Genomic DNA, 27,191 nt, shown 5'->3' on the forward strand with positions numbered 1-27,191 from the left:
CAAACCACCAAGATGTCCCAATCACAATAAATCTCTAAGAAACAACGATCTCTGGATCAGCGATTGGGGTGGGTCTTTAGCCCAGAACAGATGATGACAAGAAAGTCCTATTCTCATTGACATTAAAATCGTGTTATATTACTGCTTATTTTTCATCATCATTTTAAATTCATGGTTTTCAATTCATTTAAAACCATCTGCTTCTTGGAAGACCACAAAGATTTACCCTGGGGAACCCCATCAGCACAAGTCATTTTGTAGGTATCCACAACTGTCTTGTTTCTGTGAGTTCAGACATAGCCCTGACTCATTGGTGTTTCCCACGCAGTAACTGTGCGCTTCCCATTGGCAGGCATACTGCGACATGGAAACCTCTGGAGGCGGGTGGACGGTCATTCAGCGGCGTGAAGATGGCAGTGTTGATTTTCAGAGGACTTGGAAAGAATATAAAGTGGTATGAATAGTCTTTAAGCCATCTGAAAATAATTTTCTTTGTGAAAACTAACTTTCAAAATCTGCAGAACCTTCCCCACAAATCCAAAACTAACCAATGACTGTTGACAACTGTTGTTATCAAAGTGTTCCTCTTAACTGGTGTCTCGGTCTCCCCACTAACGAATGACCCTGTCAATGTAAAGTAAACTATATATCAAAACAAAGGCATGCAAGTGCGAGGCTTATTTTTAATGGCAGGCTCAGCGTTTTTCAGTAAGCCAACAGTTTCACAGAACTTCCCATGTCAATAAACCGAGCTGTTTACGCTCATGTTTCTATTGGTGATTCCCCAAAGTAGTTCTAATTACTCTAGTCCTAATTTTCTTTCAGTAGAAGCTTGGTTTCTTAAAACTGACCTTTAAAAAAATCTTTCTTATATGGAAGACCCCAAATTTTCAGAGGGCAGGAAAGAATTTCTGCTGAATATTTGGCAGTCATCCCATGTTAAACGGATAGACTATTGATTTCAAATACGTGAAGAAAAAACAAATAAATGAGATGACTGAATTTTACCACTTGGGTTGCAGGGATTTGGGAACCCTTCCGGTGAACACTGGCTGGGAAATGAGTTTGTTTCCCAAGTGACCAATCAACAGCCCTATGTGCTTAAAATACACCTTAAAGACTGGGAAGGGAACGAGGCCTACTCACTGTATGAACATTTCTATCTCTCCGGTGAAGAACTTAATTACAGGTGAGTTGTATGTAACTGAAAAACATTAACAGATTTGCTGGGTGAGCATTCCATAAAGTGATAGCCCCACTGCATTAACCAGGATCTGAAGTACTCGGAGGATACCCTAAATGGAAAAACATCTCGTTTCTTACAGTTCTATGCTGTCTTTCAGGAAGTTCGTCTAGTTTTAAAATTCTAACTTGGTTTTAATGATACAAGGAAAACGTCACAAGGACAGACAGCATTTTGTTTGTTGTCTCTGCTGTGTATCCTCAAAGCATAGATGAACCCTGCCTGGCAGATAACGGGCATTCAACAAGTATTTATAAAATGTGTGAATGCTGTGTCCGTATTAGAAAATGTCATGCCAATATCATAACAGAGGTCTACCTACGACTATGTGGTTTTCTTCTAAAAGGTTTTAACAGTTGAATATATCTTTCTGCACTTAAAGCACACTTGATTGTTATGTTCCATCCCAAAGTCAGGAAGAGTTACCAAGTTTAAAAGTAGCAGAGTTAGGTGGGAGGGTTAGTCATGCAAGTCCTTTACTCTCTGCCGTAGAAACAACAGCCGATTCACAGCCCTCCCTTAGTATTTGCCTTGCCCCACGCATTTGGCGGCACTCGTGTTGAATGTTCCAAGACAAGCATGGGCATCCCTGACTCAGAATTTAGTTTCTGGCTCTAAAGCCGGAAAGAGAGTAGAGGCGGAGAGCAGCGGAGGCACTGAAAGACTGGTGCCTGACAAGCGACCGTGTATGGCAGGAAAAAGCACATCCCTGCACGTGGCCTCGTGGAAGGAGGTGCCCAGAAACCCATGTGCAAGGCCGGAGGGTGGCACCATGGGAATGGGCCTCAGATTCAGACACCAACACAGCCCTGACGGAGTCTCAAGAGCACAGGCACACACATCATGAAAGTACCCGTCCTGGGGTCAGAAATCAACCAAGTTCAGTAGGAACATCCCAGGAAACAGTCATATGTGGCCTACGGTCCCACCTAAATCTCATTAACACCCAACTCAGACCCTCTGCTCAACAGAAAATCCAAAATCCGAACAGCCTGGAAAATAAACATGATTGCAAAGTCCTTGAGCTGGCTTCCTAGGGGTCACAGTGGATGAACAGCACAGAAACACAAGGTGAACAGCTTTTGCCTCAACTACCTGAGAACCATATAACGTCCAGTAGGTCCTGCTTTAGAAATGGGGGCGGGGGTGGGGTCAAAATTTTGAAGATGGTAATGTACCACGAGCACTGACATGACTTTTAAGCAGTCAGTGAAACACAGCCCACCGATCCTCATTATGGAGAGAGCAGGGCTCCTTGGAGAGGGAACGACGCAGATGAATGAAAAGATAGGTGTTTGGGCCTCGCGGCAGCCCCAAGTTCACTCCAAAGAGATCAAAACTTCAATGAATTTTTAGACACGAGTGTTTGGTCATTGTTTTACCTCCAAGCTAAATATTTTTCCAACTGGCAACAGTTAGGAATTTACAACAGATGAATTGAAAAAAAAAAAAAATTAAAAAAAAGAAAGAAACACAAAAATTAAGGATTAGACTTTATATAAGGAGATTTTACAAAATGGGTCATTACCCTTGTATGCTGACATTATAAAAATATTTTAAACTGAGATGGTTCTTAACAGATACTTCCTTTAGAAATGCGATCAGTTTTGGCAGACGCCATTTAAAAGAGCACACATTCATTTAAAGCTCAGTTTAATCTATGTGGCGGGATACGGCAGATACCACATAGAAACCATGACTGTCCCAGTAAAACACGGCGGTGTGATAAGGGACTGACATGGCTCAGTAAACAACACAGGGGTCTCAGAGTACCACTGTCTGCAGCCACGGACTTGGGTTTTTTCCAAAGAAGTGTCCCCCAAATGCTGGAAAACTGAAAAATAAATGTCATGAGGGAAGGACAAATGCATCGACAGAATTTTTTTTTTTTTTTTTGCTAAAACTAAAAACTGCTTGTGTGTTAAACCTTGAAGACTGGTCACTCTTCACAAACATTCTGGCAGCTCTAATCAAACATGCAGATTTCATTATTCAATGCTGATGTTGCTTCTTACATTCCACTGTTCTATAAATTCAAACTGATAGCAATATAAAGCAATTTCAAGAAATGTGGTTATTCTTAATAACCAAATTTAAAAGAAACCAACTATAAACCAGGGGGCCCTATAAGAGAAGGATCTAAAAATGATACAACCTTTCTCATAAAGACAAATAAAAGATAGCGTTCTCCCAGATTCTGCTTCACTTTGGGGACGTTTCATGAGTCCCACGAGAACTGACATTGTTGTAAGGGGAGAAGAGGCTAGAAAGGAGTAAGGACAAGCAGAGTGGTTTATCTCAACCCTATCTGTGATTAATGAGAAGGGCCTGGAAAGAAATTAAAGTGTTTCAAAATCCCAGGGATGAGTAGAACTTACATAAATGCTTTGCAGCAGGTAATTAGAGGCTGTGCCAGGGACCAGGGTCATTTTTGAAATATGAGGATAACACTGAAATTCAGAAATTCAGCCAGTGCCTTATGATGGGGGTTTCTAGGGCTACAGTACTAAAAACAATTTTAAATCTAAGTCTTTAACACAAAAGCCACTTAGAACCAACACTTTATGGGGGCGCCTGGGTGGCTCAGTCTTTAAGTGTCTGCCTTCGGCTCAGGTCATGATCTCAGGGTCCTGGGATCGAGCCCCGCATCGGGCTCCCTGCTCCACGGGAAGCCTGCTTCTCCTTCTCCCACTCCCCCCGCTTGTGTTGTGTCCCCTCTCTTGCTGTGTCTCTGTCAAATAAATAAATAAAATCTTAAAAAAAAAAAGAACCAACACTTTATGGAACTCCATTTGGCATGCTCCATACCCCCATCTTTGCATAACCCCTCCTCAGTAAGCAAACATCCCTGGGAAAGGTCCCCCAGGGTAGAACCATAACAGAGGAGTTAGATGCATCTGGTGCAAATTCTAGCTCTACCACACTCCTATCTCAGAACCTCAACATTTTTATACATAAAAACAGGAGAAACGCCTGACTCTCAGGGCTGGTACGTGCATTCCATGCATACACCCGTGAATGGTTAGAGACAGTCCCTGGGGAACCTTTCCTCTCTTCTCTACCCTCTGTTCCAACATGAATTCTTGGAAATTATATTCCTTTCAAGGTAGTGGTTTAATGAAAGATGAGCATCATTTTGGGGACTCAGAGGACAATTCTCCCTGGGACATCACAGGGTTTCGATCTGTAGGATCCCTGGGTCATGAAGACTCAATGATCCAGGCTCCCACACTGCCATACCCCATGTCCCCACACAGTAAGTCCACGTCCCGCAGAGCCACCCACCAGCACATGAAGCCCTGCTCTGAGCTGTACTGTGCCAATCTGCCCACGGGCTCTCCTGAAGCAGTGTTACCATACTTTCTCTTTCCCTTCGCTCTCCTCCTTGGCACACAGATCACTGATGCAAGCCAGAGTTTTGCAATCTTCTAAAAGTATGGGCTATTATCTAGTGTCGAACTTAATATCTCATTTATTCCTTTCTCAATGTCTAGTGAGTTTATTACAATACTCTACAGAAATGAGGCAAGGCAGCCATAAGGATGTATTTTCTATATAGTTCTGTAGGTTTCTACTCCAAATTCAATGATCCTTTCCTTGCCTACTAGCCTGTCCATCCCTACCACCCCACTGAAAATCATGATGCTTGAAGCTGTCTGGTTATCTCAAGACTCTCATTCCTGTATGGATGATGCCTGGAGACCTGGAAAGAGGACCGTTTCACGTTGTATTCCCCCCCTCTTGTTTATCTGAAAGCAGCGGGCCCTGAAGCCCCTGCTGATGCTCGTGCAAGTGATATGAGCTGAAGGTTTCATGAAAACATTCCTCATTGCCTAAGGATTTGATGATAAGTTGGTTCCTGTTTATACCAGTGCAAAAATATTTTGTCCAGAGTACGCATTAGTACACCAACCAGTACAGAATGCATTTCTGCAGAATGGAATTCTTCATTATAAAAAATTTTCCACTACGGTGAATCAACAGCCCAAGCCAATTATGTTCTTTTCTTTTCTTTTCCTTTTTTCTTCTTTGCATGCTTGCAGGATTCACCTTAAAGGACTTACAGGCACGGCCGGCAAAATAAGCAGCATAAGCCAACCAGGAAATGATTTTAGCACAAAGGATGCAGACAACGACAAATGTATTTGCAAATGTTCACAAATGCTCACAGGAGGTGAGATGACTTTTCTCTCTTCCTATTTGTTTTGGCAAGGAAGAATTTCATAGAGTGAAAGGTTGGCTATTTGGACTTGAACTTGTGATTGGTGACGATGTCCACATTTCATAAACAGACTTACTAGATGTAGGGAGATTTGTTTTTCACCTTTTCAGACTGTTGAGTCTTAAGACTGTGATGCGGAGCTGGAATTGTCAGCAGGCCAACTGTGTCTCTTCAGGACCTCACTCTGGCACAGAGAGGGGACATCTGACATCCAGCAAGCTCTCTTGAGCTGGTGCTCACTGAGCAGCAGATGTCAGGGCCACACTTTAATTTCATTTTGTTTTATTAAGAAGGTTAAAAATTCAAAATGGCAACCAAAACAATGACATAGATTCATTAGCATAGAAGAGTTTCTAATTAATAATTCATTGTGCAAACATGGAATTTCCAGGTACCTTTCTTTAAAGATTTCATTAATATACAGCAAATACTTACAAACACAAAGAAACTAATTAGCCAACCTGCTTTTTTTTCTTTTTAGTGCACCAAATTAAAATGAACAGTTGTCCACTTTAAATCAAGGTGTTTATGCTCATGCTCTTCTTGCTCCCTACCTTTCATATCAGACTGCTCTAAAAAAAAATTGAAACCACACCCAGAAACAAGAGACTATTTTAACAGTCACTTAAAATGGCCAGATTAGTATCCAGCAACATTTAAGAGTTCAATGACAGGGACCAACTGCTAGAAAATTTACTCTTCCAATTTCTAAAAGTTTAAAAATCGAATGACCAGAACCACTTAAATGTGACCGAGACAAGAAAAAAGCTTGACAAATGCTATCAAGTGAGTTCTCAAAAATACTGAAAGACTTAAACCAGCAACAAAAATTCTGCTGAGATACAAACAACGTAAAGGCAAACAGGAAGTTGGCAGGGTTTAATTTGTAGAGACTGCAAATTATATTACCAAAAATTCATTCTTTACTCACCCAGGAAAGGAAAAGGTAAAAGCTGTGGTCAATTTATTTGACAAATATAAGGTAACTACATAAACAAGACCTAAGCTTATCATGTGTTTGCACATCAGTGAAGAATCATTTACCGTCAAGAGAAAAGATTTATTTATGAAAATAGTTTGAAATTCAATAATTTTCCTATCTTTAAAATAATACTGAAAGAATTAGAATCCATTAAAAAATCAGTCCTGTGGTTCTTTAGATAATATATTTATATGTATCCACATAATATATACTGGCAACACAGGTCTTCTCTATTAGCCATATTTATTTCAATAATTATTTCAATGAAGGAAAGCTATTATATTGATTGTGTAAAAGCTGCCTGTCTCCCTCAACCTTTTTGAAGCCAACAAAAAGGGGAAAAGGGGTGGGTTGGGGGGACCAAATGCACCGAATCCTTTTTTCCCATCTGCCATTCCCACACTGAACCCAGCTGTCCACTCGAGAGGGCGGTGGTTTTCAGACCACCCGTATGTCATGAGCTACTCAAGAGACTAGGAGAAGTGCATTAATAACCAAGGAAACAATGTATTTATTTACTCGAATCAAAATTTAGGGCTGGGAGTAGAAGTGGGAGAGACTGGGGAGAAACACACAGCCCAAGAGAGAAAGTGAAGCAGTAGGATTTCAGGCCCCAGCCCATTGTCTGGGCCCCGGGCAAACCAGCCTAATGATCAGCTAGGTTTTTGCTGGGACAGCAAATTCTATAGTTACGTCAGCCAACAGGCTCTAGGGCAGACAGATCTATAAATTTGCAACATTCCTGAATATTTTCAAAGATTCTGACTAATACACACAAATTTCTTATCAAATTGACATTAATCTGAATCCGCTCAAGACATGAGCTGTAACTGGATGAAATAATCGATCATCACAGTCCAATGTGTAAATATAATAATATAATCATTACATCAAAATATTTTTTATTTAAAGAAATAAAACTTCACAGATACAACTAAAGCTGTCCTGCCAATACCTGCCTGTGGGGTGAGCAATGAATTCAGGTCCATCCACATTAGTTATTTATTGTACTAGGTATGCAGATACCATGAACAGTTGTTTTTTCCTATATTCTAAAATCTTACATAAATGGCATCGTACTGTATGTGTACTCCCAACACAATGTTTCTAAGATTTATTTAGATTATGTAGATCTAGGTCACTCCTTCTCCTTGAAAACCAGGGCTTCTGGCACACTCTTGTTTCTAGGTAAAAGCATCAAAACCCCAAGCATGGCCATTCAGGTGTCCATGCAGACCCAGCCCTCCCCCTGCTGCTGTGCCAGGCAGCTCCCCTCACCTCAGTGAGCACACCACTATCGCTTTCAATTTCCTTTTTGTCTCTAGGACTTAAAGATTTCCTTTTCATCTAGCTTCCCCGAATTCTTAAAATTTGGAATCATTTAAAAAAAAAAAAATGTCTGGTAGAAGGAGGGAAGCCTGAATCCAACTGGCCCACTAAGTTGCTGGAACCAGAAAGTAATCCAATGAGGGTCATCCATCCATTCTTCAGTGTTTTGACTTATCCCCACTTTCCACTGTACTGTGGTGGTCACCAAATCGGGACCAGGGAAGACGTACCATGCATGTCTATGGGTGACTGGTCTTTCCACACAAGGAAAACGGAGTACAACAGCCCATCAAAACATCTGCCATATGGAACTAGGATTTAACTTGGGTAAAGCTGGAAAACCATCGCTCTCATCTGTCAGTGGGGCACATTCTACACCCCCGAATCTTTGCATGTGTCCACTTAAAATGCACGGAATGTGAGGGGGGATGAGTCAAGTGCTCCTAATGCCGCGGTGAGACAGAGTGGGTTCCCTAGCTCCTAATCCCTCCTGCGTCTCCCTTTCACAGGCTGGTGGTTTGACGCGTGTGGCCCCTCCAACCTGAACGGAATGTACTACCCACAGAAGCAGAACACGAATAAGTTCAACGGTATTAAGTGGTACTACTGGAAAGGCTCAGGCTACTCGCTCAAGGCCACAACCATGATGATCCGACCAGCAGATTTCTAGATGCCTGCACACACCTGAGGAGTGGCGGCCAATTACGCTATTTTCAGAGACCTAATCCTGAAGATCTAAGAGACAAGGCTGCATACTGTGTCCTCATCCGCCTCAGAGAGGCAGCGTGCGCTCCGGTGCCACAGGGATCCATGAGCTCCAGCTTAGAGCCCCGTAAACCTCCTCACTCAAACCCGCATCAGACATGCACCGACGCACAGCCCTGGTATTGTGACCTGGTAGAAGGCCTATGTGAAGATAAATCTAAGCCTGCAAATTTAAGACTGACAATTTACAGACTCTGTTGTCACAACCAAGAATGTTGTGCCGGGTTCATCCGTAAATAACTGGAAAACAGAACACTTAGGCTATATAGTAGAGATAACCTTGGAGCTACATTTTTCTAAGCCCTGTTTATAGATTGTGTAAATATCCATATGTCCTGAATTCAGCATCACTATCGTAATTGAAAGGAAGAAAAAAATCTCTAAGCCATAAAAATATATTATATATTCAGGGATTTTTCTGGGAAGTGCTTATTTGCAGTTTAATATTTGGAGAAGGAAAAAACATAGTTAACGCATTTTTGCTCCTCCTCTTAGGTGCTTTAAACTTTCATTTTGAAATCAGCATATTTACGAATGTGTTGACAGCATAGTTTTAAGTTAATGCTCAAATATATATTTCAAGTTTAAATGGTGAAAACTTCCAGGATCTCTGAAATTAATAGAAATGTGTGTTCTTTCAGTTTATATGAAGATTGTACTATTTTTTTTCTGCCTGGCTGTTAAATATGAAGGTATTTTTAGTAATTAAATATAAATTATTAGATAATTACATTTAACCTTTATGATAATATTTACGATTTTGTGATTTGATTCTGAAACAACTGGTTGTGCCTCATGACAAGGAAAGATTCGATTTTTAATGATGAAGAAAATTATACATTTAATTCCATGACAAAGAGACTTTACTATCTTTTCCTCACTATTCTATTACAAAGGTCTTTTTTTTTTTTCTATTAAGTTATATTTTAGAGAAGTAGGCTACAGTTTAGTTTATGGTTGAAAAAAACCTTCTATTTAAAGCACATACAAAGCTATACTTCTCAAGCTAGATTCATTCCTAAAGTCTTTTTTTTTTTTTTTTTAATGTCCACCAGCACACTTAAAAAAAAAAAAGCATTTTGGGGTATAAAACCAAAATCTGATGTTTATAAAAAATTCAAATCTTTACAGAAAATTCTGAGAGCATGGATTTAAGCTCAGGGCTGCAAAACTTTAAACCCCTAGAGTTTTAACTCCATCTGAAGTTTTCATAGTACAATTAACATTAATGTACATCGTGTAATGCTTTATAATTTGGAAGCCATTTCTCACGTATTTGCCTTGGAGTCAGCTGCTGCTAGGAAGCTTAGGGCCAAATTTGAAACCAGCATTTACCTCATGTCTGTCTTCACCTTAGGGGGTTCTACTACTATGTTTTTTCTTTATTCCGTTTTTTCTTATGTAATTTATTTTCCCTCTATATGCCTCCACCCCAACTTCATTTGAGAATACTAACATTTGTTGCATGTTTCGAGTCAGTTTATGGACTCTGGAAGAGTCCAGCATGCCACTTTCTCTACCACTTCACTGTGCTTCCCCGACAAATATATTGAGGAAAGAACCTCCCCATCTTTGAACAGTCTCTCTTGTTACATTTAAGTAGGCTTTATAAATTCAACAGAGCACAGCTTTGTGCCAAGTTAAAACATTATCTGGTAATAAGAGGATATCTCCACTGCAGAAGAAACCCTAAGTTCCTGTGATGTCTCGATGACCACACGGCAGACACTGAGGTGGACCAGTGATAAGATGGGAAAAATTGGCAACAGCATACTTGATACCGTGTGCCCATGCCGGCAGGTGAGATGCATTTCAAAGACATGCCACACTGTGTTACACAGAGTTACACATACTCTCTTATGACAGAGAGGAGGGGGATTTGTGTCTTTACACTTCAATTCCTTATGTGGTATATCGAACAGAGTCTTGCCAAGAAGAATGTTTTTTCTCCTTAAGAAAATATTTATAAAGTGGAGGGAAAATCAAAATGATAATCTTAAAAATGAAAATAAAAGCAACCCAACAACCTAGATAAATCGGTGATGAGAGGGCAACGTCCTATGCATACTTCAAATAACAGCAAATAACACCAGCCCTGGTCATAGATAAAAACTGCCACTTCTCTTTCAAGTATTAATCTTCCAAAAGCATAAACTGTGTCACAAACCAGTTAACTTTTCTGAAAATGAAAGCCAACATCTACATGATCCTGCTTCCAATTAAACCTGAAATTACCTATTTAATTGTTACTTAATCTTTTAAAAAATTAGAACTTCCATTAAGCATTCAAAATATTTAAAATTTAAAATGCAGTAAAGTTGAAGCTGCATTTGGGAAGAGCATCAGAACATAAGGACCGCATCATGTTGCCAGCAGGCCATGACTTTTATACCTATCAGTTCTATCTCTAAAAGCAGTAACAGCTTTATTTCTTAAAGCAGTAAGTAAGACATCATACCACCTCCTCAAGAATCTAGTCCTTTTTCATTTCTTCTTTTTCTCAATCTTGAGGACTTTCATAATTAAAATTCTTTAAGATTTCATTCCACATGATTTTTTGCAGAATATTCTCACATTCCCACATTTGTTCTCACAAACAGATAAAAATGTATTATGAAAATGTGTTTTTAACTGCAAGCATAATTGGTCTTGACTTAATCAAAACTTGAGTCCATATCTATGCAAATAATAATTTCCTGAGAATTCTGAATTGTATTTACCATAATAAAATAACATCTGACTTACAGGAGCTGCAGGGAAGAAGTTAGAAAGTTCAAACGGTTCCTCAGAAATCCAGTGACCCAGTTCCAAAGACCACAGTACCTACAAGTGACACAATAAGCAGAACATTTATTATAGATTCATTAGGCTCTTGGTGGATAATAAACTACTTTGAAGATAGAGCCAAAACAACACAAAAAGCCCAGCAGTGACTATGTACTCCATAGATCTGAACCACATGTGTCTTACACAGCAAAGTACCATCAGAATCTTCATGCTGCATCAATCTTATGAATAATAAATGCTTTTCTTTAAGAAAAAAACGTTTCCAATGACTAGAAATCTGGGTTATTATTCTAGTGAGGCCAAATACTAAACACCACCCCAATAACAAACATCTGAAATACCTTTTTAAGAATTCCAAGTTTCCAATTTAAAGAGTCATTATAGACAATCCTCAGTAAATATTCCAGGATTTTATTAATTTAAAAAAAAACCCATTTATTAGGAGAAGATAGATCATAAGCTTAAACTAAAAAAGCAGCCCTTCTGGTATGTGATTTTGTTTCTAACATGGACTAATATTTTCAGAAGTTCTCCTAAAACATTTGAAAATCCTTCCCAGGCTTTGGAAGGATAAAATGTTTCATAAACAAGCCTTCAGTATTATTATTTATTATTGTTATTTGAACCCACATATTTTAAATGATCAAAATGATGTTTTTGTTTTTAATTCAACAATTTTCAAGATTCTATAGTCATCTCTACTTGATGACCAAACTCTCTGAAAATCTGTTTCTATTTCCATGCACCAATAGAATTTTATAACAAAAATAATCAACTGAATTACATATCCCATATTTATTTTTCATCTGCAATTTCATTTCTTACATTCAGTGAATCCATGCTCTTTTCTAGAGTTGCTACATAAAGTTTAAGTTTGTTTTGCTGAATTACTGGGGATGAGGAGGGAGTTTTCTTGTTTGGCAGTTTCTAAGATTAAGACCCATCTATGGGAGCTTGGTCTTAAATATTTCTAAGAAAAAGTGCACATGCTGGTGGAATAAAGACAATAACAAGATACAGAATCTGAATGATAATTCTCAGCACTGGTATGGATCTTAACTTTAAAACTGAGGCATTTATTCACTCAACACTGTTTTCTTCATCTCACTAACCGCTTGTCTGTGAACAACGTATTGAGAGCCTACGGTGAATAAGAACCCACGCTAGGTCCTGAAAACACAAACCCAATCCCAGAGGAGTTCACCCTCTGGCAGGAGGCATGAAGGCAAACCACAAATGGTGATTTCTCAAAACAGTACTGTGGGAACCTATAGAAGAAGCAAACTAACTCTAAGAGAATCAAGGAAGGGTCCACAGATGAGGTGACATTTGAAACGGAGTCTTAAAGGATGAGTAAGAGTTCATCAGGCAAAGAGAGACAAGAGTGAGGAGGGGAGAGGACATTCCAGCACAGAAAGAATGCCACATGCCAAGGCAGGATTAAAGCGGGTTCTTTTTTTTTTTTTTTTTTTGATGGGGGGCTAAAGGGTGCTTTGGAAGAAGTGGTAAGAAAATTGGGTTGGTTAGATTCCTATGGTAAGGTATAATAATATACCCTGTTTCTATCACTGTGTCTGCAGGGCACATGGCAGAAGAACAATCCAGAAAAGACAGGAGAAAGCTCTGAGGGTGCTGAGCCCCAGATGACAGAATGGGAATGGAGTATGATGCAAGGCAATGTGTCTTCACTACAGAGACAGGGAGTGATGAGTTGTGTTCTCAAAGACCCCAATTCCATCTTCACGTAGATCTGGGTGTACACGAGCATTTTGTCAGTTAAGTCTCTTTTTGCTTACCCCTGATTTTACTGGCTAGCCAATATAGATAGATAGATAGATAGATAGATAGATAGATAGATAGATAGACAGACAGACAGATAGATATCTTCATAAGATCAATGAAAGAGGGTATGAAAAAAATGGTACAGTGAAATCATGTTTCTACCTGGCTATTTAGAGGTGGTTAAAACATTTAAGTAACATAGTGTTTGCCTTACTTTTATCAATGTATGATATCATTATAGAGACACACTAACAACATCTGTGTGGTTCCCTACAAATCTGTGATTAGCCCAGGAAGTAAAATGTAAAAAGCTTCAAAATCAGGTTCATTTAAGACATGAGGCAATGTGAAAGAATTAGGATAGTGAGAAACATAATGTACCAGTGAGAGAATCCAAGGAACCAGTCTTAAAAATGCGTGTGGCATTTGAGTTCAAATGTAGTCCACATTAAAATGTCAACTGAACCTCCTGGAGAAAATTTATGTTCTCTGAGTTTGACCCTTTCTAAATGTTATGAAAATAAAGCCATAAGGCATCTATAGTAGAATTTTGGCAAGTGAATTAATAAATTGAATTTAGGTAGGCATCCCAGAAATTAATATTGAACAGAGATAGCAGAAAACACTGATTTGATTGTAATGAAATCATCAAATCAGAAACATAGTGCAAGCTTTTCACTTTGGTTCTTTCATTAACCAAAGTTATCTTTAGCTTAGTAGAGTATTCAATATTGGGAAAATCTACTCTGCAAGATCACAGTTAAGGCTGTAAGTGAACTAAAAGTTTAACCCAACATATTTCCCATCACCTATGTGATAGAATAAAAATAACTAAGATGCAACTGGGTTGCATAAATACAGAGGATCAAATCCCATGTTTATAGACCTTAAAATGAGGGCTGAGTTATTTCAGCATCCACTGAGAATGGATATAATGTTTGTGACATTTTAAAACTGTTGTTCATAAAACTTGAACCCTGTTGATGAATTTAAATAGGAACCACTTGTCTTATTATATTAACAGCTACTGACGAGACAAATTTCCACAATGTAGGCGTGACCACACAGTTAATTCCATACTAGGCAAAACACAAATGGTCTTCTCTTGTTTCATATACATCTAATCATTTCATTTGAACAATGTGAGTGAGTGGAGCCACAGTGAACCCAAGCCAGAAAATGGCACTGGTATTGAAAGCAAGTCCGTAACAGCATCATTTACAAGGAAGACAATGAAGCTGACTTAATGGTTAACACATAGCAAGATGAACACATCTTTATCTTCACCTTCTCCCCAATACTCAACTAAAAGGATAGAATTTAAAAGAATGAGAAGAGTCTACAGCAGATAAAACAGGATATTTTGGAAGTTGCAAAGCAGGTGCGTAAATGATAAATGACTCAGAAGGGCAAAAAAGGTTCAAACTTAAGTGTCTAGAGAAAGAGGTCTTTAGGAAGCAACCAATTCCCTCCACAGACTCTCTGAAAGGCAAAGAAATTGGTGATACATCTGAAGATGGGGTATAGAACAGGGTAAAAAAAAGAGATATTTCCTACCCCGTAGCCCACCCTCCCCTGGAATAAGACAGAAGTAAAGTCAAACTGGCTGTTCTGAGAGCAATGGTGGAAAGCGCTAGGGAAAACCTCTCCAGCCCTTCCCCTGGGACACCAGCCATTCTTTCCTGGAGACAGAGATCAGCCCAGGGGAAAAAAGACATACAACTACTAAAGCCTGGATCTCAAATACCTCCATTCACATCAAATTATCTATACACCACTCAGACAGGCAGAGTTTCAGTCAGCTTTTCAATGCCTCATTACTGAACATGACTTTATACCCATTTGATAAAAGCCTCTAGCTTGAAAACATAGACCAAACCAAACAAGAATGGAATTCCTGGGATCACAGTGATGGGAAGTCCCTGGCTAACAGCAGCTCTGCAGACCTAGAGAGAACCAGTCTCAAGGGAAAGAGAACAAATGGGCTGATGGGTGGTGTCTCTAAGAAAAAATTAATGGGATTGGAAGATAATCTGATGTGGAGACAGATTTGAGAGAAGAATTATAATGCTTTTAGAAATTTTTGCAGTCAGTTGGTCATAGTTGCATAGAAAACTAAGCAATCAAAATAATTGCCAATGATTAGCTCAGGAAAACCAACAAACACAAATTACCAGAGACAATCATAGTGCATTACATGGCTCAGTTCAAACAGCATCCACATACTCATTTGTGTGTGTGTGTGTGTGTGTGTGCGCCCGTGTGTACGCACATGTGAATGTGTATTTATATGCATATATAAAATGTTAAACAAAAATTGTAACCACATTGAGTAGACTGGGGAACAGAAGAGTAGGTAGGACTGAAAGGCAGCCATACAGGCATATTTTGATATTCCATAGAAGGAACTCTACAATGTCTCAAAGTTAATTTAAAAAAATGACAAGAAAACCATTTTATTTAGAAATATGTAGGTAAAATATCAGAAGGCTATTTTAGTGAAAAATCCAGGCTGGGAAACAACAGGGCAGGCGGTGCCATTTTTTATTATAAAGCCTCATAAATTATACTTGAGTTTTAAAAACACTTTATTTTGGATAATTTTAGACTTACAGTACAGGGAGTTCTCATTTAACTATCACCTAGATTTCTCTATTGTGTGATTATCCAACTTAACTTTGCTCTTCTGTTTCAAAAGTGCTTTGCAACTTGAACCAGCTTGTTGGTATCTACAAGAAAATCTTGCTGAGCCTGTAATTGGAACTAAGTTGAATCTATAGATCAAAATGGGGAGAACCAAAAAGAAAAATACCATCTGATTTCACTTACATGTGGAATCTAAAAAACAAAACAAACAAACAAAACAGAAACAGACTCCTAGATACAGAGAGCAATCCAGTAGTTGCCAGAGGGGAAGAGAGTAAGTGGATGAGCAAAATAAGAGAAGGGGAGTAAAAGGTACAAATATCCAGTTATAAAATAAATAAGACACTGGAGGCAATGTACAGCATAGGGAATAGAGTTAATATGTAACAACTTTGTATACTGGCAGAGAGCAGCTAGATTTACCATGGTGATCACTTCCTAATGCATATAAATGTTGAATCACTTTATTGTACACCTGAAACTAATACAACACTGTACGTCAACTATACTTCAAGAAAAAAAATGTGGGGGCTGGCTGACAGCTTAAAAAGTACCCATTTTCCCAATTCATGAACATAGTATCTCTCTCTTTTTATTTAAATCTTTGATTTTTCAGTAAATATTTTGTCAAGATTTAAATATTTTAATTTCTGTGGATGCTAATATAAATGGCATTTAAAAAAAATCAGAATTCCAGTTGTTTATTGCTAGCACATAGAAATACAACTGAATTTTGTATATTGACCTTGTACCCTGTAACCTTGCTGAACTCACTAGTTGTGGGGGGTTTTTGGAGATTTGCTGATGTTTTCTGTGTAGATAATCATGTCTTCTGTGAATAAACAGTTTTATTTACTCCTTTCCCAATCTGTGTGCATACTCTTTTTAGTTCCCTTATTGCACTAAGATTCCCAATATAATACAGAAGAGAAATAGTGACAGCCTGCAATTGCTTGAACTCCTTTGTGAGGCACATTAATTTGATTTATTACAAACAAAACCAAAACCAAAACAAAACCAAAACGAAACAGGATAGCATAAACCCAAAGTGTTTCTGGGTATAAATGAAATGTACCTATGGAAAGCACAGTGTTTCTTTGTTTTGTTTTATTTTTAAATTTGAAAAGTTTATATTGTTATCTAGTACTAGTGCTGGCTAGTGGTCCTGGTGCTTTTACTAATTGCTTCAACTTCCTATTCTCCAAAGAATAATTAGAAAATTCAGAGTGATCAGAAGTACTGTAGCTTGAGATCAGTAAACGTCACTTTCTAAACCAGAACCAATCAAATTAATTTCTCTTAACATTCACCTTAATTTCCTTCTTTGTGGGAAACAACAACAATATTCTTTGTGTACAAAAGACTTCATGTTGTTCAATGTATCTGCTGATTAAAATCAAATCTGACAGTCAGAAACTTATGCCTCAGGTTTAACCTGTGGGAATCTAGTTAATTTCAAATAGTTCAAAAGTATACTTCATTCTCTACTTTAATCACTAAGAGATTGTCCTACCCATCCTTGCCCCCACCAACTGTGGTAGAAAACTTAGTTGTAAGAGTTTATGGAGGTATAAAAACATACACTCAGGATCTGCAAATCTCTTCTTTCTTATAAAAGAGGAACAATAATAGTAATTACTTAATTTTTTTGTTATTTTAAGCTAAAAAAGAAAACAGTACAAATATTTTTCTCATCAGATTTTATAAATTCTTTGTCTCAGTTATAAGAGTAGTTAATTTGCTCAAACAACACCACCTTAAGAGAATTCGCTACTATGTACATTGTTTAGACTTTTCCTACCGGGAGAATAATATTTGTGTTTTTTCCACAACTACACACTATAGGATACTGGTTAACACCACAGAATCCAGGCAACTGGGTTAAACCAATCTCCGTCTCGCTGTGGCCCTGTGACAACAGGCCAGTTAGTTAACCTTTCTGTCACGTGAAAACGTTACACGTCATTATAAATGACAAAAGGACCATGTAGCTAATGATACAGCAGTGGCAACGAGGCTATTTCTAGGTTACATTTCAGGATTAAAAAGTTGGGGCTATCGATGGTATGGTTTTTAATAACTAAAGAATAGAGTATAGGGGGCTTATATCCTGAACACTTTGGAGCCAGAAAACTGAGGAGGTCTGGTCTTCTGAAAAGACCGACTTGGATTGGCAAGGTTTCAAGGCAATAATATTTGTTCCAAAATAAGCCATTCCTCTGCATTTCCAACACATCTCAGAACATCAGGAAATGCTTTATATGATTCCATAAAGTTATTTTAAAATACAAACCCATTCCGTAGATGTAATGCCTCTCTCAATGAGGCAATTTTCCATAGATGATTTTTAAAAATTGAGGTGAAATTCTCGTAATACACAAGTAACCATGTTAAAGTGTCCAGCTCAGTGGCATTTGGTATATTCACCATGTGTGCCACCACTTCTTTCTCGTTTCAAAACATCTTAATCACGCCGGGAGTGTACCCCATACCCGCCAAGTAACGACCCTTCATTCCCCCTGCTCCCCTCCACCCCTGGCAACTGCTAATCAGCCGGCTGTCTCTGTGGACTTGCCTATTCCACATAAACTGTAGGAGAGGAATCAGACAATATGCAACCTTTTGTGTCTGCTTTCTTTCTCTTAGCATAGTATTTTCAAGGTTCATCCAAGGTATGATATGAATGACGGCTAGGCACGAGTGTCAACAGTAAGTGATATTGAGTGCTTACCGGGCGCTTTATTTAGATGACCTTTCAATCATTTTACAGATAAGAAAACTGAGGCTTAGAGAGTTTAACTGCCTTACTGGTCACATGGCCAGTGAGTGGCAAGGTTAACATTAAAACTCACAGTCTTATCCCTTAACCTTTCAAAAACACATAAAGTGTGTAGCCACAGAATAAAGATATCCACCTTTAAGGTGGCAGAAGATAAAAACATTCTCTAGGCTATCTCTAGAAGTAGATGCCAGAAAGAATACATGCTATGAATTGAGGAAAGGCTGAATTCAAATTCAAAACTCACTCATTTTCAAGCACTGTGACCATAGCGACTTACTGAAACTATTCAAGTCTCCGTGTCCACAGAGGACACAAAGGAGTCTTGTACTAACAAGCTGAGAGAGCCTAGGATGGCCAGGATGCCAGGATGGCCCCCTCCTTACATCTTCTGCGTGACTACCATCCTCTGGAAGCAGCCCTATCCCACCCTCCACATATGGCGGGCTGGTCTCTAGAACCTTCCAACTCAGCGCTTGGTCGTAGGGCCAGCAACCTGTATGTCACCTGGGAACTGGGAACTGGTAGCCAGTGAAGAAAGCTTAGGACCAAGACCTACTTGTGAACCACAGTCTGCATTTAATAAGATCTCCAGGGGATTCATATGTGATTAAGTGTTTAAAAAGCACTGTTCTGGCTGTCTCAAAAAAAAGTGGCAGGAAACCAAAACCTTAATACAACCTATTTAACCAAGACAGATACAATAAGCAATAAAGTACTAAAAATAAGTAGTTAAGAACTCTTTTTCCTTTTTAAGAGATATTAACTGACAGAGACTAAATACCAGATGGTAAGAGGAAAAGGATGTCGTACATTGATATATGCTCAAATATCCTTATTAAAACGTTTAGCTATATAGTATATGGGCATTTATGTGAGATTTATGCTGCTTGTAGTTTACCTAATCTTTTCAGCCAGAAAAAATGAAAATGGATTATTCTTGGATTTTAGAGCTTAACGGCCCACTATTAGCTACTTTTTACATATTGCTAAGCAAAGACCAGGGTGACCCAGCATTTCACCAGCATACTGACATGTGAAGTCCAAACATCTTTATAAATAACACAAGCTCGTACTTTTCTTATCAAAATGAAAACAAAGAAATAAATATAACACATTCCAATGTAACTAAAACAAACATCAGAAACATCACTTCACTGTATGAAAACACAGTAGGAATTATTATTACCATCATAGACAATAAGCCAAATATTAATATTATGGCTACTCAGAGCAATCACTGTTTCTTATTCTTTCTGTAAATTTGAGTTAAAAAGATTTTTTCTTAAATGAGCATCAGGTCATCTTATTTTCAATGAGTTTTAACAAGAAAATCATGAACTACATGGATACCTTCATAATATATAATGATGCACAATGTTTTTATACGACATTTTTAGCTCATCAGGGGCAAAAACAAATTCTGAGGTTTCTTAAAGAAGTAAGTATGTTTAGTCATGTATCTGCACACTTATTCCTTCCACAAGTAAGTGCTGTATTCCAGTTCCATCCTGGGTCCTGGACCAGGTGAGAAATGACAGGCATGGTCTCCACCCTCAAAGAGCTTGTAATTGCTCAATAACCAGGGTCTGTTAAAGAGTTTCTGCTTTTCTGTTTGAAACTTTCTTTATTTTGCCCTAGTCCCTTGTGCCAAGGAGGGTATGGCTATCTCTAAGTAAGTTTTAATACTAAAATTACTGTTTACAATTTAACAATTGAAACAAATGTTCTACTACAATAAAGTGTACATGGCAGATCAGAAATACTTGAAGGTCAAACGGTACAAACTTCCAGCTACAAAATAAATAACTCATGCTAAAATTAATCACGAAAAAGAGCAGGTCTTAAAGTTCTCATCACAAGAAAAAAAATTTTTATAACTGTGTATGGTGACGGATGTTAGGTAGACTTATTGTGGTGATAGTTTCATAACATATACAAATCTTGAATTGTTATGTTGTATGTCTGAAACTAATAAAATGTTATATGTCAGTTATAGCTCAACTAAAAAATTGTGAATAACATTAAGTATTTGTATACTATTCTTTGTTTTGTTATTATTTAACAAAACCAAAATAAAAAAGAATTATATAAGGGGGGCGCTTGGCTAGCTCAGTTGGTAGAGCATGTGACTCTCGATCCCAAGGTTGTGAGTTTGAGTCCCACGTTGGGTGTAGAGATTACCTAAAAATAAAATCTTAAAGGAATTATATAAAACAAAATTCGGCGGAGAGGTGTTTCTCTATGTACTGAAGGTGTTTCTCTATGTACTCTCCAGCGGTGAGAAGAAAAACCAACTCCAAAGAACTAAGAAATAGATCCATCATGCACCTAAGGCGAGCTGCTATTTTAGTTGATAAAACCACTTTTAGTTACATATTTCTCATTCTCTGGTAAAGAAAAGCCTAAAAAATTTCCTGTAGAGAACATTCCAGAGCAATGAATTTAAGGAGAAATGTATTGTGTGGATTATACATAAAAAGTATCAGGTAGCAAAATGTACAATGTTGTCAACTATAGTTTTGAAGAAGATATGACAGTTGTCTAAAATCCTGTTATTTCTTACATCAGCGCTCCTCAAAACCTAGTATTATCACTAAAGCCTAATTCACAGAGGTACTTAGGCAGACAAGAGTTCAAGTGTGCTATTCTTTAGCAACTTATTTTAACTTGGGTATAGAGCTTAGCAACCTGAAAGAATGGACAGCTAACAATGTCCCCAGCATGACTGATAGATGCCTAAAATGATGTGTAAATGACAGATGTTCAAAAAGTCCCAGAGAACGAACAATGGTTGCATTTTTCTGATGAGAACCTAAAGTTAAGTGGAACATTTTGTGTTGTTACTGCAGATGAGAACGGTTTCACTGGGTGTCAGATTGAGCACAAGTGACAGCTGAGGAACTCAATGGAGAGTTGAGGAAGTGACATATCAAAGATGCACCTGTAGGTACAGCTGGAATTTTTCTAAAAATGAGCTTTGGATTTGTGACATGACTCCACATTGACCAAGGGGAGGTCCTAGAGTCCTCAGTCATAAGACGAGAAGGAGATCATTCGAGGTTTAAAAAAACTGAAAACTGGCATCAGATGCACTAAGTTAAACAAAATAAAAACAGTGTGGTCCCTGAAGGCCAGAATTTTGAGAGGGATGGGGGGGCAATAAGTACCAAAGTCAAATCTCTTGATTTGCTGATTTGCAGCCTCACCAATTAAATTGTTTGCCAAATATAGCACCTTTGCTTTAATACACATAATACACATACATAACCTCAATCTAGTTTCTTCTTTCCTGCTTAAGCCAACAGGTCCAGGTGCTCCACAAACACACGCCCAACTCATTGGGATAAAATCAAACTGTCAAGCACTAGGAATATCGTTTCTCAACTGGCCATCTTACAAAGCTTGAATCATCTTTTATATTGCCCCATCCAGCTACCAAGACTGATGTCTCTGATTCAGTCACAGCAAGAGGTCTAGAAATAGTTGTGCGGTTTCTACTTCTTCACTTGCTGTTTCCAAACTACTGACAGCAACCATCTAGTCGAATCCAAGGCTGTTTCTCTGCCTTCATTGTATTCATCCTTCAGTGGTGTTCCACGTGATCAAACACACTCTCCTTTCTGAGACAGTCCCTCCTCTGACAGAGTATCCCATTCACCTGCTGCTCTACCTCATCACCGCCTGATCTTTTTTGGTCTCCCTTGTTTGATCCTCCTCCTCTTTCTTGACTTTTAAATGTTGGCACAGCAGGGCTCAGTGTTAAACTTTGCTTCTCTCCTCCTTGTACACTCATCTCCTAGGTACCATGGCTTTAAGTTCCATCTATGCATAAATGGTTCCCAAAAGCATATTTGTAGTCCTAACCTTTGCTCTGAACACATGCGCATGCACGCGCACGCACACACACACGCTTAATGTGATATGTGATAGCTCTGCCTGAATGTCTAATAGGAATCTCACACCCAATATGTGTAGATCAGAATTTTTTATTTTACCCCAAACCTGCAAACATTTTCCTCTCCCAGTATTCCCTGCCTCAGTAAATGCCACCACCATGTACCCTCAGGTGCCCAAGTAAAGAATTCAGGGAGGAGCCATCTTGACTTCTCTATTGATAACATGCCATGTGTTACCAAGTCCTGTTAGATCTTCCTAAAAAATACACCAGTCTGATCTCTTCTCTCCATCTATCTGCCACTATGCTAGTCATGGCCATTATAATTTCTGACCTCGATAATCTTAACTGCCTTCTACTGGTCACTCTGCTTACTCTTACCTTCCTGCGATCCTTTCTTTACACAGAAGCCAGAGAGATCAAAGTCTGTCTCTCTCTAGTCCAAATACTCCAGTGGCTTCCCATACTCCTGAGCATGAGCTCTGCGTGCCCTGGTCGCTGTCAGCCTCTCCAAACACCTATCCTCCTACTCCTCCTCACTCAAAGTGCCTCAGGGCTTTCTTTCCCATGCAAAGTCTCAGCTTCAAGACCCACGCACTTGCTTTCTTTGCCAGGCGTATTAATTAGATTCTATCTAGCCTCTTTACAAAATTAAAGAACAAATTATTGATGTAAAGATATGAATTCCCAAAATGACAATGGAATCTCATTCATGTTACAGTCCATGGTTGTGTCTAGAGTGACTTCACAGACTTCTCATACACAAAAACAGCTCTCCTTTAAATTCCATAACTAGTCATCCTAGATGATGATCAAGTCCTGTTCACAAATCTATTTTTTCAAATGTTCTCATGAAGGGCAACTCCAAAGCCCTCGATTTTACAGGGCAATCTCTTTCTCCTATCTGTCCTCCACCATGAGTTCCCATGGAACTAGGAAACCACGGTGCCTCCAGTGTGGAAAAACCATACCCGAGGAATGGCCAGGATGAACCAAAGGGATGGCAGAGAGGATGGAGGATCTGAGTGGGACCACCTATGTCCTGGGGTACCAAGGGAGGTTCTACTGCAGCTTGCCCGAGGTTCTGCAGAGGAAGAGCATGGGCATTGTTCAGTAATTACCTCAGTGAAAGGAGCAACGCACTATAGACCACATGTTTCTCCACAAACGGAATCCATTATTTTAATAATGACAGTTTATAAATCAGGTGTACTTTGAGATGACTATTTACGATCACTGCCTTAGGACAATGCCTTTATCAAGACTGTTTCAAAGATCCACATTCAAGTCAGACAGGTTATTTTTTCTAGTATCTCCATCACTAAACACAAGTGCAAAATCTGTGCACTAAACACTATTGCAAAAATGTTCTGTAAGGACTCAATGAGACAGTGGGACGAAAACATTTTTTAAAGTGGAAGTAGTTTATCAGGGTATAATTATCTGTGGCACAGTAAGGACTTCGGAATCAAGTCGATGTGGATTCAAAGAAACAAACAAGAGACCTTAGTCAGCTTGGTATTATAAGTGCCTAGCACACGGCTGCAGCCAACAAACATTTGCTAGACAGAACTTAAGCAAACAGCTCAAAAACCCTAGTTATAAATGTGGCACACCAAGCATTTTTTGCTTAAACATTAATCTTAGAATGTGCTCAGAAGTTAAGGTCAAAAAAAAAAAAAAAAAAAGAGAGAGAGAGAATGGTTTTCAAGATGATTCTCTTTAGTCTTGGGTAGACAGCATGATGGACTAAACACCAGTGACAATCCAAGACTCCGGGTCCTGTTCTGCCTGCCACTGGTCATAATTCTAGGAGAGCAACTTAGCCTTCTTCACTAGCCAACGAGAGATCCAGGCTGCATGAACTACTCTGTTCTAACTCTGACATTTGATTCTATGTTCACACCAGTTAAATCAGACTCACCACTTACCGAATCCAGTGTGAGAAAGCCAATTGCATGCCATCATTTCAAGAAAATTAACTCATTATGACATCATTCTTTGATTTATGAGACACGTGATTATAAAGTGTTTTTTTGTTCTTTTGTTAACAGTTCAAGTGTCTTGAAATTTGGCTGTGGAACTGACCAAACTCCATATTTGCATTTACAACTAATTTAGCTCTCAGACTCTCTACCAATCCTTATTCCTAAGCTGTTCAGAATCAATGTGTGTTGACCTGAATATAGGCTGAATCACTCCTCACTGCTATGTGGTGTCTTTGAAGCAGAGAAGGAGCTTTATGTAACAGGAGCCAGAAGGAAGAAGCCTCGGTCACAGGGCATTTCACTAGCTTTCACTGAACACAAAGCAGTATAAAGGTAAAGCAGAATTGTAGATAAGTCAGGGGAGAATGGAGGAAACACCAAATAGGTGAAAGTTAGAAGATAGGGTGTCTAAAGAATCCAAACAGCACTATGCTTAAACACAATATAACAAAAAAGCTTTGGTCTACAGGGATCCTTTGGTCAAATCAATTTCTTTATTTTTCTGTTGTGTTACTTCCTGTCTCCCATGAATAGGAAACAGAGCAACTCCTGACAGTTTTCTATTTCTCTGTATCTGCTAGACAATTCAGTCACAAAGCAGGAAAAACACAAGTTACTCTCTGCTGAAAAGAGCAAGGTTAACAATGAAAGTAGGAACCACTGTAAACACGTACAAATTGCCAACATAGTTTTCAGAATAAATTTTTTTTTTAAATAAAAATTCAAACTGAATTTTGTTATAAAATCACCATAATTTTTTTGATATGACTAACTGGGCCACATACAACCATCTAATTTTGAAGAACTACTAGAAGCCTCCTTTACAAGCAATTTCCAGAGAATACCACACAAACCCTGAAATAAAAACATTCTCAGTAATGTTTTTCTTGGAGGCAAGCTTATACAGCTAGCCAAAAGGAATATTTTAAGAATCCCCCAAATTGCATTGGGGACAAGGAAAAAGGAGGGGGACCACAGAGAGAGAGAGAGAGAGAGAGTCATTCCTTTACACAAAGACAATGTGGTCCTTGAAGTGTATCATATGGACACTTCAAATCTTGGCCCTAAAAGAAATTGCATCCTGAGGAATTCATATCTAAAGGCATACACAAGTTGCAGATGAACATTAAATTGTGTATTGAGCTTTAGACATTATGTCGCTTGGCTTTATAAATGACAATGGCAGCTATTCTCTCTCAAAAGAGTTTATCACGCATGAGTTCGAGCCCCATATTGGACGTAGAGATTAAAAAAAAAAGCTTATCATGTTTATGCAATTGCATTTTTTAGAAAATTAAAGGAGGGAGGCCATGCAAGAAGAAATTATCTTTGTCTTATTTAAGTGAGATAAACAGGGAAAGAGATTCGGTTCGTTTCTAAACTTTTTTTTTCTTAAGAGTGCAAGTCAGCAATAATCTATTAAAATCAATAAACACGCAATACCAGTGAGAGAAAACATTTGGCAGACATCACAAGTACATCACGAATACACAAACAGGCACTTTACACCGCAGTAGATCTGGTCCTTTTCAATTTCCCAGGAATTGGTACTTCTCAGGAGTAATGAGATGTTTAGGCATCACTGGTAAAGCAATGCCCGTAGCTGCTTTCACAGAAAGATACTAACGCCAAAACTATCACTCTTAAAATCTGAGAGTGATCACTTGCAGCAACACTACTCTGACGGTTTTGGAGAAGGTTAAAATATATGAAAATCGGTACTATGGCAGCTTTTACAGAAGTGGGGTTTCCAATATACTGAATTACCTCCAGATACCCAAGGGGTACTCTTCCTAGGTCCCTCAAAGAATGAAAGCGGGCGTACTTCCCATTGCCCACCCAGACCCCACCATGTTTCCCTCTCGTCCTCACTGGGGGTTCCCCTGTCAGACCCCACTGACTCTCTTCTCCTACGTGCCCGCCGTACTCATGAGCCTTCCTGGTCATTCCTCAGGACTAGCGAGGACAGTAAGGGACTGCCCATGGCAAAGTTCTCACTCGTCCGGAGAAAAAGTATCTTTTTTAAATTGTACGGTTAATGCATTCTGTGGACAAAACCGATGACAGTAGACAGTGAGTGATTCTCATAGCCCTTTGGGGAAATTGATACATTGTCATTTCTGTTGTAAAGCAAACATTTATTAAGTTCTTACTTCCTGCCAGTCACTGATGTGAGCATGGTGCATGTTTAACACTTAGCTTTCACACAATCCTGTGAAGGACGCATGGTCCTCAGCTCCGTGTCAGACAGGGAACCGCGGCCCAGTGAGGCGTACCGTTCTCAGCACCCAAGCAGCTGAACGGAGTCTATTCCCATTGTATGTGGGGATGGAGGTTAACTTCCAGCCTGTGAAATCTCCGGATCTGGGACCAGCCATGGAGCTCGGCATTGAACTCTCCTGTACTTAATTATTTTTCCTGTTGCTTCATGTTATCATCGTACTAGCTGTTAAAACATCAGAAGCCTGGATCTTCTGTTATACTTTTGTGAATCTTCTATTTCAAAATAACCTTGATGTAAATGTACCGCCAATCTGGACATTGTAAATGATGATGATAATATGATAGAAATACATGGGGACCTCCAAACAGAGCATACATGTATGTATTTACATATGTGTATGGATGTGTATTTTCAGAGTAGTTATTTAAATAGTAATATCCTTTTCATTCCTATTCTCTCTGAATAACTATTTGTTGATTTTGGTCTTCCTAGTAGAAGCCAAGATCAAATATATGACCCTGTCAGAAGTCATATCTTATAGAAGAA

The 27,191-nt window shown here is 38.8% G+C and overlaps 2 protein-coding genes across 5 annotated transcripts in view; one reads left to right on the forward strand and one right to left on the reverse strand.

The window, feature by feature from the left end:
• Positions 1-11,200, forward strand: part of ANGPT2 (angiopoietin 2) — a 58,966-nt gene extending 47,766 nt beyond the window's left edge. For both annotated transcript variants that reach the window (XM_032413723.1, XM_032413724.1), the window contains exons 6-9: positions 353-454; positions 1,023-1,189; positions 5,287-5,417; positions 8,286-11,200. In XM_032413723.1, the coding sequence (XP_032269614.1) occupies positions 353-454; positions 1,023-1,189; positions 5,287-5,417; positions 8,286-8,446 (561 nt within the window). In that variant the 3' untranslated portion in view covers positions 8,447-11,200. The remainder of the gene's footprint in view (positions 1-352; positions 455-1,022; positions 1,190-5,286; positions 5,418-8,285) is intronic.
• MCPH1 (microcephalin 1) overlaps positions 1-27,191 on the reverse strand; it is a 249,414-nt gene that overhangs the window by 118,852 nt on the left and 103,371 nt on the right. For all 3 annotated transcript variants that reach the window (XM_032413720.1, XM_032413721.1, XM_032413722.1), the window contains one exon: positions 11,287-11,364. In XM_032413720.1, coding sequence (XP_032269611.1) covers positions 11,287-11,364 — 78 coding nt within the window. The remainder of the gene's footprint in view (positions 1-11,286; positions 11,365-27,191) is intronic.

This window comes from Phoca vitulina, unplaced genomic scaffold (genome assembly GCF_004348235.1).
Source record: "Phoca vitulina isolate PV1807 unplaced genomic scaffold, GSC_HSeal_1.0 scaffold15, whole genome shotgun sequence".
In the NCBI taxonomy this organism is placed as follows: Eukaryota; Metazoa; Chordata; class Mammalia; order Carnivora; family Phocidae; genus Phoca; species Phoca vitulina.